Source organism: Zootoca vivipara, chromosome 2 (genome assembly GCF_963506605.1).
Source record: "Zootoca vivipara chromosome 2, rZooViv1.1, whole genome shotgun sequence".
Taxonomy (NCBI): Eukaryota; Metazoa; Chordata; class Lepidosauria; order Squamata; family Lacertidae; genus Zootoca; species Zootoca vivipara.
The window spans coordinates 123,209,976-123,222,638 of record NC_083277.1 but is presented as its reverse complement, the minus strand read 5'-3'; the positions used below and the strand labels follow the sequence as shown (position 1 = coordinate 123,222,638).

Here is a 12,663-nt window from a genome sequence, read left to right as displayed (position 1 = left end):
TTATTGTGAGAGGGACCTGTATATCTTCTGAGTTGACTTTTCCATTGAAATGTGTTACCTAGTGAATAATATAAAGTCTGCACATGTAAATAGCCACCCAAAGTGGCTGGGGAAACCCAGTCAGATGGACAGGGTATAAATAATTTGTTGTTGTTGTTGTTGTTGTTGTTGTTGTTGTTGTTGTTGTTGTTGTACTGGGAGCCCATCTAGATCCTTTAGGACCTGTGTTATATGGTCCTGGTAGCTGCTCCCAGTCACCATTCTAGCTGCCACATTCTGGATTAGTTGTAGTTTTCAAATCACCTTCAAAGGTAGAGCGCATTGCAGTAGTCCAAGCAGGAGATAACTAGAGCATGCAATACTCTGGTGAGACAGTCTGCGGGCAGGTAGGGTCTCAGCCTGCGTACCAGATGGAGCTGATAGACAGCTGCCCTGGACACAGAATTGACCTGCGCCTCCATGGACAGCACTTAGTAAAAGAATACAATAAAATACTGGCGTATTCTGAAGGGCCTTCTAGGCTTTGAGAACAAAACTCTTTATTACGGTCATAGGCGTAGGGGAGAGTACAATCATGTCAGCAGCCCTGAGCCTGGTTTTGACTATAAAACATTTTGGAGGTCTAAAGTTATTAAAACAGAAGGTATATGTAAAAGACTATAAAAATCCAAAAGAACCTAAAAGAAGGGTTAGGAGCATTAAATGAATAAGGACAACCATAAGAGTTTAGTAAATAAAAGGCTATGACTACAAACATACCAAAGATGATAGAGATTTTAACCAACTAATACATGATTTATAACCCACCCTGTCTTACCAGGGGTTCCCAGACCAATAGGCCATCATCCTTTCTGTGTGAATTGCTTTGCTGTCATTTGGTCTCCCAAGCAGGCATCCTCCACACCCACAAAAACGTGTCATTGGCTCTGTTTCCCAACTCACCTGTGGCATCTGAGTCTTTGCCACACATTTACAGGCTCTTCGCTGGGAGGATCTGAATTCAAAAATCCAAGGTCTGAACTAGACCCCAGATTGCAAATGACCAACTGCCTAGGCTTTAGGATCTCAGACCGATACCTTGGACTGCAGCTCATCACGACATCGCCGCCGTTTCTCCAGTTGCTTGGTGCCGCTGCCTGCAGTGTTCTGCCATTCTTCTTCTGCTCTGGCACTTAGCACTTTGGCTTTCTCCAAATCCTCGCAGCGCTGGAGGTAGTGGAGCCGCGACTTCTGCATCGAGGACCTGGAATCATTCTGCAATTGAAGGAGGAGTTACAAGGGCATGTCTGACCAGCTGTGGCTCTGGGTCATTTTTTCATTTAGAAGCTCAGACCTGCATTAGGGGGCATCTAGGCAGCTTTTCTTTCCTTCCTGATTAAAGTGCCAAATCCAAATTGCAATGCTTTCACAATATTCTTCTACATTATTCGACTTCCCCACACACCCCTCCATGGGTTCCTTTTTACTCTTAGTTGTGCTACATATCTTTCTATCCCTTTTAAATGATTTAGCTGCTGTTCATATATCTATTCCTACTTGGATATTTATGTAACTGTTATAATTCTTTAAATATTCTCCAAAGTTTTCCTACTTCTCTGTTATGGTATGTTCATCCTGGCTTCTTATCTTTGCAGTCAACATTGCTAACACCACATATTCTATTAACTTATTCTGCCAAACCTCTTTTGTTGGACTGTTTTGTCCTTCCACATTTGTACATAGGCTATTCTGGCTGCAGGAGTTGCATAAAGAAAAAGATTTAATACATTCCTAGGTATCTCAACCTCTATTATACCCAAAAGGAACATCTCTGGGTTTTTTGAAATGTCAACTTTAGCAAAAAAATAATAATAATAATTTAAATTTCTGTGTATATCTTTCCCCAATATTCCTTAGCTTTCTTACATCCCTACCACATGTGTATAAATGTCCCCTCTGCTTCTTTGCCTTTCTAACACATTTTAGATACCCTTTTATACATTTTGACCAATTTAGTTGGGGTGAGGTCTCCTTTTCCATTGGAGAAATATTGGAGGGTATGGGATGACAGATAAGAAGACTTGAAAGTGTTGGTGAGACTTTCTTTCTTTGAGCACAGGGGTTACAGGGATTGTGTGAACTTGCATGGAAGCCCTGGGACAAGCTCCTAGTCCAGGCATAGGCAAACTTGGCCCTCCAGATGTTTTGGGACTACAACTCCCATCATCCCTAGCTAACAGGACCAGTGATCAGGGATGATGGGAGTTGTAGTCCCAAAACATCTGGAGGGCTGAGTTTGCCTATGCCTGTCCTAGTCCTTCCCCAAGCTTCCCCTTTCATATCAATCCCAGAATGCATTGCCCAGGAACCAGCTGAGAAATACTGCATGGCCCACGCCCACCTGACAGGGGACCCTCCCAGTGATTGCAGCTTCTTCCCTCCCCCACCACCACGATCCTTTCCTAGATCTGCTCTTACCATCCTTTTCTGCTCCTTCTGCCACTGATCTTTGAATTCCTTCCGCCATTTCTCAATTTCATTCCTCTTCGCCCAAAGAGGCTGCAAGGCAAGTTGGGGTGCAGGAAGTGAATCAGAGAATCATAGAGTTGGAAGAGACCACAAGGGCCATCCAGTCCAACCCCCTGCCAAGCAGGAAACACCATCAAAGCATTCCTGACATATGCCTGTCAAGCCTCTGCTTAAAGACCTCCAAAGAAGGAGACTCCACCACACTCCTTGGTAGCAAATTCCACTGCCGAACAGCTCTTACTGTCAGGAAGTTCTTCCTAATGTTTAGGTGGAATCTTCTTTCTTGAAGTTTGAATCCATTGCTCCGTGTCCGCTTCTCTGGAGCAGCAGAAAAGAATCTTTCTCCCTCCTCTATATGACATCCTTTGATATATTTGAACATGGCTATCATATCACCCCTCAACCTTCTCTTCTCCAGGCTAAACATACGCAGCTCCCTAAGCCATTCCTCATAAGGCATCGTTTCCAGGCCTTTGACCATTTTGGTTGCCCTCCTCTGGACACGTTCCAGCTTGTCAGTATCCTTCTTGAACTGTGGTGCCCAGAACTGGACACAGTACTCCAGGTGAGGTCTGACCAGAGCAGAATACAGTGGTACTATTACTTCCCTTGATCTAGATGCTATACTCCTATTGATGCAGCCCAGAATTGCATTGGCTTTTTTAGCTGCTGCATCACACTGCTGACTCATGTCAAGTCTGTGGTCTACCAAGACTCCTAGATCCTTTTCACATGTACTGCTCTCAAGTGAGATCTCCAGCAGTCAGTTTCATTATTTACAAATCTATGGCATCCAGGAGACACCATGAGTGATCAAGGGACCTGGACAAATCAGTAGGATGGATTGCAAGCCCAAGAGATATTTTAGTTGCTGCCTTTTGTAAAATGGTGTCTCATCTAAGCTGAGAAACACTGTACCTGATAGTATTCCTTCATTTGCAAAATCCCAGCCGTCTCTATGGCCAAGTTCCCTGCCCTGATGTCATGCTCCATGGTCATGGTGTACAGAGTCTGTAAGGGCATGCAAATCTGAAAAGACAAAGAACACAGAGCCAATGGGTTCTAGGAGTGAGAGTCTTGGATGTTTGGGTTCAAATCCTAGCTTACAGGGAATGCTCAGTCTCCCTATCAGCACAGCGATGAAATAAGACCTCCTATCTCACATATGTGGCACTGCTCTGCCAGTTTCATTTGCTGGCTCAATGCAGTAGCCACAGCATATGTGAACAGCTCACCCCACGGATCAGAGTGTCCACATCAGCACTGCAACTGGCTTTCGAGACTTTTGAAGCACCAGAGCCAATCCACAAAACAGGTTGCATATTTACATTACAGCCACCAGAAGGAGCTTCTGCCCCACAGAAGTGGTTTTCAGCAACAACCCTTCTGCCTGGTTAAAGGAGGAAGCAGAGAATCGAGCTTCAGGAGTTCTAGCTGCAACTTAGCCCAGCCATATTAGAAGCCGGTGCCATGGCACTACGATACAGTCAAACCTCAATTGTCAAATGTAATCCATTCTGGAAGACCATTCGACTTCTGAAAGGTCCGACAACCGAAAATTGAAAGCAGAAGCCTCAATACAATTTCAGTTACTTCCAGGTCTTTGGCATTCAGGAGCCAAAACATTCAAAAACGGAGTCATTTGAGAACAGAGGTTTGAGTGTACATCATAGAACAGGGACATGGAACTGTGTGGTGCTCCAGATGTTGTTGGGCTCCAACTCTCATCCCCTCCCCCCCCCAGCATGGCCAATGGTTAAGGAAGGTGGGAGTCGCAATCCAGTGACACCTGGGGGGACCAGGTTGCCCACCCCTGACATACAGAGGGTGCTGCTTGCTTCTCAGAGCTGCAGGAATGAAAGAGACATGAAATTAATGCTAATAGCATGGTGTAATTCCCATAAGAGTTCATTTTGCTCTGCCAAGTAGAGAGGCTAGCTTTCAAGTGTGCCATTTCCATTAACTAGCTTATGAGAACATAATACCAGAAAATAACGGTTGCCTCTGGGTGCTGCATTCTTGGAAGTGGCACCTGGAACACCTGCCCTTGCATGGGCTGGTGGGTAAATTCATACATACTGGAAAAATGGTACCTGTAAATGTGGTTGAGGGTGTGTGGGTACACACACACACACACACACACACACACACACACACACACACACACAAGCTCTGCATGGGAGAGACTAGCAAAGACCCTACAGATCAGACAACGTAGGGCAATAGCGAAACCATTTCACACAACCTGTGAAATGAAGTCCCAGAAGGGAGCAAGCAGGAAACAATACCTGTGGGAAAATGGCACTCCTGCCAGCATCAGCGATCTTCAGGATGTTCTTTGCAAACTCAGTTTCTATGAACAGGAAACAACAGTAGACTGAATTCCCAAAGAAAACATATAGTAGGAGCAGAAAGCTTCTTTCTATGTAGCCACAAAAACATGGGATTTTGGAAAGCTGCTCCTACCTTGTGGCAAGGTTCGTGGAAAGAAGTGTGTGTGTTGGAGTGTTGTGGGTATCAAGGAGTTAAACATTGATTCAGCATGACTAAGCATCCTGGGGCGTTGCCTACTTGATCCCTTGCCAGCTAGCATCAAGACGCATGGCTGTCTCCACTTGGTTGGTGAAGAGGTGATGGCTTCTCCCTGAATGTAATTCCACTTGTATCTGGTGTATCCTTAATGTACCAAGACTGCTTTCCAATGCTGCAAGGCTGCAACTGAATAAAGCCTTACTGAAAATCCAGCTTCATTCTCAAATGCTTCCTGTGGGGCTCTGTATGTCGCAACACTGTGTACCCATTCTAATGTCATATTCTGCTGCTGTTTTGGCCAGAGTTGCTTGTGGGGACATTTTTTTATGACTGCCTAATGTGGAAATATATCACCTGGGTGGCTTAGCTTTAATTTAAAAGAGTCTGTGTTAGGGGAGAGTTTGGAGGGTCTGCTGGCCTGTTTAGGTCATGGATAATGCAAAACCAGCCTCACCGTAATTCAGGCGTTTGTCAACCCAGGTCAAGAGTTCCTTGACGTATTTGCACCACATCTTGGCATAGCCTAGGGCTGCTTCCACACCACCAGTGCACTTGATCAGCATCTCGTCGGCCTCTTCAGCTGAGAAAATTAATTTGCAGGTTTCAGGAAGTAGTAGCTGCAGAAGAAGTCCCTGTGGCTGACTGACCACCAGCACTCAGCAGCGTGAGGAGGCCAACAAGTCTCCATTGGTCAGGACTCAGGTCATCAGTCAAAGCCAGACTTGGTGTCTGGCCGCTCTGCCCATTGGCTTCCAGGAGACCAAGCATCTTTACCAGCCTCTTGCTTTACTCTACCCCCCCCCCCCCTCCGCTGATTGGTGATTGGCTTTTTCAGGCCTTCCTTGTAACATGCACTGCCATTGTAACATAGTGCCCCGTGTGTGTGTGTGTGTGTGTGTGTGTGTGTGTGTGTGTGTGTGCAGCACCTGCTCCATGTCTTCCCCCTTCCTGATGCCTTGCTCCTGAGCCAGACAAGCCTTTCTCTAGTTCACTTGCAGTGCTGCTACCTTCGTCTCTTTGGGCGCTTCCAGACGCAGCCCTAATATTGTAAATAGGTTATTCAGATATCACTAAAGGGGTCATTGGCAACAGGTTTGTTGTTCTTGTTTTACTTATTGGATTTCCCTCAGAAAAAAAATGATCCAAGTTAAGTGGGGTGGTGAAATATGGGTTGGTATTTTGATGCCAACCAAAACAGAGAAGGTGCTCCAGAAACAACAGACAAAATCACAGGAACCTCTGGAAAGAATGACAGGGGTATAAAATCTTATTTGTAGGTGTCCAGCAACATTGGGAGGGATTTTCAACCTTAAGGAGCCCCAATCCCCCAATGACTCATCCTTTGGATGTGCCCTTCTTGTCATCTGTCTGGGTTACTGTTCTGGGACTAATCCTGGCTCAGTTCTCCAACCTACAGTTTCCTTTTTCTTCCTGGCAACTTGGTTCTCCTGTAGGAGGGCAAAGGACCCCACCTGTGTGAGACATCACATTGAATGTCTGGCTTTTAAGAGTGTGTACATACTTAATAGTGATCACTCTTAATTCCAGAGCACTTCTCTCTTTGACTCCCTTTTTAATACAGTAACGCTTAAACTTGACTTTGATCCCATGAATCAGTGAGTAGGAACCTGTCATTTAGGGTGGAAAAATCACAAAACCTAAGCGAGTTCTTCCAAGGGTATGCTGAGGAGGGGGCTGACTTACATAATCACATGCCTCCCAGGAAGGTCACCCTTGTGTTGCCACCATTCAGCCATTAAACTGTCCCTAAACAGTTCTGAAACTAGAGAAAGGGAAAAGGGAGGGCCAGCATTCTCCTCCCCCTTCCAGGGGAAAGTAGGGATGGGGGAAGCAACCAAAGAAAGTGTTTCCTCACAACAGGCTGTGGGTAGCCATGCTGTTTAGTGAAAATATAACCGGGGGTGGGCTTTTGTAATTTAAAAAAAACCACCATTTAATTGACACCCCCTCCATCAGATCCCCTTTTAAAGCCATCCAAGCTACTGGCTATCACCACATTGTGTGCTAGTGAAATCCATAAATTAATTGTGCATTTTGTGAAGAAGGACTTTCTTTTGTCTGTCCTGGATATCCTGCCATTCATGATGCCAAAAATTTACAAGAGTCCTCAAGCCTAGCAGCAGATGTAAAATGACAGTGGCAATCCAAACTGAATTTGGCCACTTTTGTTTAACCTCCCTTGCCTGTTACCTGACATGTTCCCTGGTTCTCCTGCTTCCGAACTTCCTTCACATTTATAGAAAGCTTCATCTGTCTGTGAAACAAAGAGATGATAACATTTTTGAGAATGCTTTTAAATGGGTGAATAACCCCCAAATGCGCAGCCCCCCCCCATTTTAAAGCTTCATTTGGTTTGTTTAACACACCTGCAGTGCTTTAGGGCTCCTCTGTTTACCCCATTGCTTTCTTGCGAGGAACCCCATTCTTCACACTGAATCAGAACAAGGTCAGCCGGGTTTTCTCCAGGTGGGCATTGGCTCCAATTGAGCACTAAAGAGCAAGTGGGAAACCCGCTTGTGCTTTATAGGAATGGGGCATGTGGCAGTGTGAACGAGCCCTTCATTTTGCTAAAGGGCATGAGATCCATGAAAGTAGCAGACTGAGCACCCGCACCTCAGACTCACCCACCCAGATGGTAGGAGGCAAGTGATAAAACCCAACACCTCACAAAAGAGAGCTGAAATATCCTGCAGTACCTGAAATATCTCAGGTGCCTTTCACACCCTTTGAGCTAAAAAGTGATATTCAGCTAATTGCTCAGTATTTGAGGATCCAAAAGGATCTGTTCCGTGGATCCACAATTTTACACCATGGCAGCACTAGACCAAAGTACAGGATCTGTGATTTTTGCAGTCTTGTCAGTGAGACAGATATGATTTGTGATTTAATGGTAATTTGGGAAGGAGGAGAAAACTTTTTTAAAAAATATGCTATTTCCAGTGGATCTGTTTTGCTGAATCTTTGCACACGTACACTGCCCATTCTCTTCCTTCCACTCTCTCCAATTACATTTTCTCTTTTTTGACCACTTTCTCCCCTAGCCCCTCCCCACAAGCTCCCAGAAGCTTCCCTTTCTCCTGCTTTCAGCTTAAGTGCTGGTCTGAGCTTTGAAAAGCACATGCAGCAGAAAAGAAGCAGAAGAAGGGGAGAGTCTTCCAACTTCCTCCTCCAGCTCTGCAGGACTTTTCAAGTGGAAGAAAGGCAGCCAGCCCCCTTCCCCCCCCCCTGTTAATGCAAGGGACAGTGAGTGGTGTGTGGGTCATTTGTGGGCACCAGAGGACGTTCTCAATGGGGCCACCGCACCCACAGGCACTGTGTTGGCTACCCCAGCATGGCGTGCAGACAGATATCTTGCTAGTTTTGTGGGAATAGACTTTAGGGGGAGTTTATCACGCAAAGGAAGGGATTTGGTTACTTTTGAACTGTTGAAACAAAGTAGCTTTTCACAAATGCACTAATAGTTTTTCACTCCAGTGTCAGGCTCACATTTCAACATACCTGTAGTTTTTCCATCTGTAGGTTTGAGATTCCACTATCATTGTCATTAGCATCATCAATGAACATATCAACCGCCCTGCAAATTAGAAAGAGCCAACAGGTAATATTACATACACGGCAGAATTAAAGGTTCTCCACCAGAACCAGACAACACAATATGGGCTGGAACATTATACGGAATGGTGTAGCTGCCTTGAGTGGTAGATTTGGGGTGCCATTACTGAGTGGCAAATCCTCCCTTATTTCTTATTAGATTCTTATCTGGGAGAATGGTAGCATTTGGATTTTTCCACCCCAAGAACCAGAGTATTTGGGGCCACCCTGACTGAGCAAGATGTGCTCAAATTCATTTTTTCTGGTAAAATGTACAAAATATGTGCTTTCAATAGGGAGTCATAATCCATTGTGGCTCCCTGCTTATATGCACAAATGATGGCAAAAACACAGGTATTTGCCTTCAGGCAACATGAAGCAGTCCTCCATTGCTGCTTGTTCATCAGTTTGAAAGCCTTCCTTCCAAGATCTGCAGTGGCAGCATACCAAGAAATGAAACTATTCCCTAAAGCTATGACCATATAAACAAAAGTAGCTTGTCAGACAAGCTGATTTGATAGAGAGAAAAGTTGCACGAAACTCCAGAAACCTTGATTTTTCTCCCCCCGCCCAGGTTTGCTTGAACCCAAGGTCAAGCAAACCCAGCAGTAGCAACAACTGTGGGGGGCTGCTTGCATTTCCACAGAACAATTTTAGTTGATCCTGCTCCCATTGAAACTGCATTCCTTTGATTTGTTCCCACAGTAAATTACTCCTGATGTCTGCAGAATTATCTATCGTCATCATCTTCATTAATCAATTAGTTTCTATAGTTACCTCAAGACAATGTACAATGGAAACAGCAATAAACAGTTGCTGGGGTGGGTGGGGATACCAGCAGTTGTGTTTAAAACAAAACTAACACCATACCAAATAGACATGCAAAGCAAAATCCTATTTAGACAGCTGGAAAAGCCTATAAAGCCTCAGTTTGTTTCTGGAAAGTGGGGCTATTGGCACCTGTCAACAGGGCCGTCTCTAGGCCCAGGTCCGGTGGCGCGGGGCACCAGGCCACCAGGGGCGCCGCTGCCCTAGGCGCGCCTCTCAGCTGTTCAGGCCGCTCTCCGGAGGTGCACGGGCCTGGGGCCGCCTCCGCCACGCGCAGGGGCGTTGCAACAGGGGGCGGCCAGGCTGGAAACGGGGGGGGGGCCACCGGAGGGATCCGCCGTGCCAGGGCGCCAGGCATGCTTAAGACGGCCCTGCCTGTCGACATTGAGCATCTCAACAGGAATGCTATTCCACAGAGCAGGGGCAGCCACACAAAAAGCCCTGCCCAGAGTTACCGCAGAGAAAACTTTGGAAACCTTTGGAACTGAAAGGATAAATTCTCCTGCACACTGCAGTGATCGGCTGGGTGAGATATAAGGTGGTCTCTCAAGCTCCCTGGTCCTGAGCTAGGGAGGGGTTGATATCTTCATACCTACACCTTGAACTTGGACTGGCAGCAGCTTGGCAGCCAGAACAAATCCCCCAAGCAGCGTGTTCTAGGCTGCCGGTGGTTTGCTCCCGCATTCTGCAGTGGCTGCAGCCTGTCGACAAACCCCAAGGGCAGCCCCATGGAGTGCACCGTAGTAGTCCAACCACGAGGTTACCAGTACATGGTCAAGTTATCCCAGTCCAAGAATGGCCACAGCTGTCTTACCAACCAAGCTGGTAAAAGGCACCCCTAGCCACGGAGGCACCCGCACCTCAAACTTTAAAAAAGAAACAAAACAAAAATATCATAAAGTACAGTCCATGTCTGCTACACCTTGGGGCCAATCAGTTTGCTTGAAGGATCCCCTTAGCCCAGTCAGCCATCTGGATCTGCCCAACTTGCACTGTTGCAGGTGTGCCATAATAGCTGTTCTGCGTTTGTAAGGAACCCATATGTTGGTGTCACAGCTCCTAAACCCCAGAACGCCCTGCCCATTGACTTGAGGCAGGCTCCTTCCCTGTCTTTTTTCCAGCACCTGCTAAAAACCTTTCCGTTTGGGCAAGCCTACCCAGACATGTAAAGTTGATGGGTATTTTAACCCATACCGGTAGTTACAGGAAGGTAACCGTGTTGGTCTGACGTAGACAAAACAAAATTTTAAAAATCCTTCCAGTAGCACCTTAGAGACCAACTAAGTTTGTGATTGGTATCAGCTTTCGTGTGCATGCACACTTCTTCAGATACCATTCTAAGCTAACCAATAGTTAGCTTAGAATGTATACTTTTAACTGTTGATTTTATTAGGTTTGCTTTTATTGCATGTTACCAATCACAAACTTAGTTGGTCTCTAAGGTGCTACTGGAAAGATTTTTTAAATTTTGTTTTGACTACGTCAGACCAAAACGGTTACCTTCCTGAAGGAGCGTCTCCTCCCCCATCGTTCTGCCCGGACACTGAGGTCCAGCGCCGAGGGCCTTCTGGTGGTTCCCTCACTACGAGAAGCCAAGTTACAGGGAACCAGGCAGAGGGCCTTCTCGGTAGTGGCACCCACCCTGTGGAATGCCCTCCCATCAGAGGTCAAAGAGAATAACAATTACCAGACCTTTAAAAAGGTAAAGGGACCCCTGACCATTAGGTCCAGTTGTGACCGACTCTGGGGTTGCGCGCTCATCTCGCATTATTGGCCGAGGGAGCCAGCGTACAGCTTCCAGGTCATGTGGCCAGCATGACAAAGCCGCTTCTGGCAAACCAGAGCAGCACATGGAAACGCCGTTTACCTTCCCGCTGTAGCGGCTCCTATTTATCTACTTGCATTTTAACGTGCTTTCGAACTGCTAGGTTGGCAGGAGCTGGGACCAAGCAACGGGAGCTCACCCCGTCACAGGGATTCGAACCGCCGACCTTCTGATCAGCAAGCCCTAGGCTCAGTGGTTTAACCCACAGCGCCACCTGGAAAGCATCTTAAGGCAGCCCTTAAGGGAAGCTTTTAATGTTTGATGGATTTCTGTATTTTAATATTTTGTTGGAAACCGCCCAGAGTGGCTGGGGGAACCCGGTCAGATGGGTGGGGTATAAATAATATATTATTATTATTATTATTATTATTATTATTATTATTACACTGATTTTTATTGACAATTTTAATGTATGTTTTATATTATTTATATTATATTATGTTTTATATTATTTGAAAAGTGCTTAGAGGTTTTCTTTTACATTTAAGCAGTATATAAATTTTGTTAAATAAATAAATGAACCAGGCTAATAGCAAGAAGGATTCGGCTGGGTTATTTCTTCTAGCTTTGCACCCTCCAGTTCTGGCGAAAAGCATAACAACCTGGACGGGTTAGTAGAAATATTGTTCTGACAATTCTAAGCCATTTTCATGGTTGCCGTCGTACGTTTTTCAGCAGCCCCAGTTGATGGAGATGCTCATGGCCCGTCTGCCTTGGTCTTTCTCCTTCAGTTCTGTCCCATGTACACAACAGTATGGATCAATTGAGTGGGGGTGGTGAGCACTGTGTTAGGAGGATTGCTATGAAACCGATCTTGGATACATACGAATTTCCAATTGAAATTTCTATGGCATCCAGACTCCGGAAAATCTCACTGAAGCGTTTCTTGTTTTCAGTCCCTTTCCCTTGGCTGTTGAGATCTAGAAAGGAGGATAAAAGAGAAATCCCCGTGAGGCCTAAGATAGAATCTAGCCATGCATATCTAATTCTGGCCCTTGTCATCATGCAAAATTACACAGCAGTCTTGTCTTCCTTTCAAGCTAAAATCTATTGTAAACTATTTGAATAATTAACAATATGGATGTGCTCAAAATCTTATTGGGCTTAGTCATGAATGCTCAAACTGAAATAAAGACAGGCACAAGATTTGTAGAGCTGGCTTGAAACCCTCCTTAATAGAAATATGCATTTTGCTCCCCGGGGGGGGGGGGGGAGTGATGCTAGTTTGCATGAAGATCTGGCTTGTCACAGCACTCAGTCCTTTTCTTCTGGAGGCTACTACTCAAGGAGGCTACTCAAGGGTATGCAGTACGGGCAGCTTCTTCCCCCCCCCCCCAAAAGTTAGAAGTGTGGCACTT

General features: G+C 45.7%; 1 protein-coding gene across 7 annotated transcripts in view; it reads right to left on the bottom strand.

The window, feature by feature from the left end:
• The window catches only part of GMIP (GEM interacting protein), a 94,077-nt gene that overhangs the window by 37,195 nt on the left and 44,219 nt on the right, over positions 1-12,663 (bottom strand). For 5 of the 7 annotated variants that reach the window (XM_035101737.2, XM_035101750.2, XM_035101744.2 and 2 more), the window contains 8 exons: positions 12,132-12,225; positions 8,560-8,635; positions 7,252-7,315; positions 5,495-5,620; positions 4,797-4,861; positions 3,427-3,537; positions 2,458-2,538; positions 1,078-1,254 (listed from right to left, as the gene is read on the bottom strand). In XM_035101737.2, coding sequence (XP_034957628.1) covers positions 1,078-1,254; positions 2,458-2,538; positions 3,427-3,537; positions 4,797-4,861; positions 5,495-5,620; positions 7,252-7,315; positions 8,560-8,635; positions 12,132-12,225 — 794 coding nt within the window. Of the gene's footprint in view, positions 1-1,077; positions 1,255-2,457; positions 2,539-3,426; positions 3,538-4,796; positions 4,862-5,494; positions 5,621-7,251; positions 7,316-8,559; positions 8,636-11,971; positions 12,654-12,663 lie in introns of those variants that run through there. The other 2 variants (XM_035101781.2, XM_060272188.1) reach the window with 2 other exon arrangements.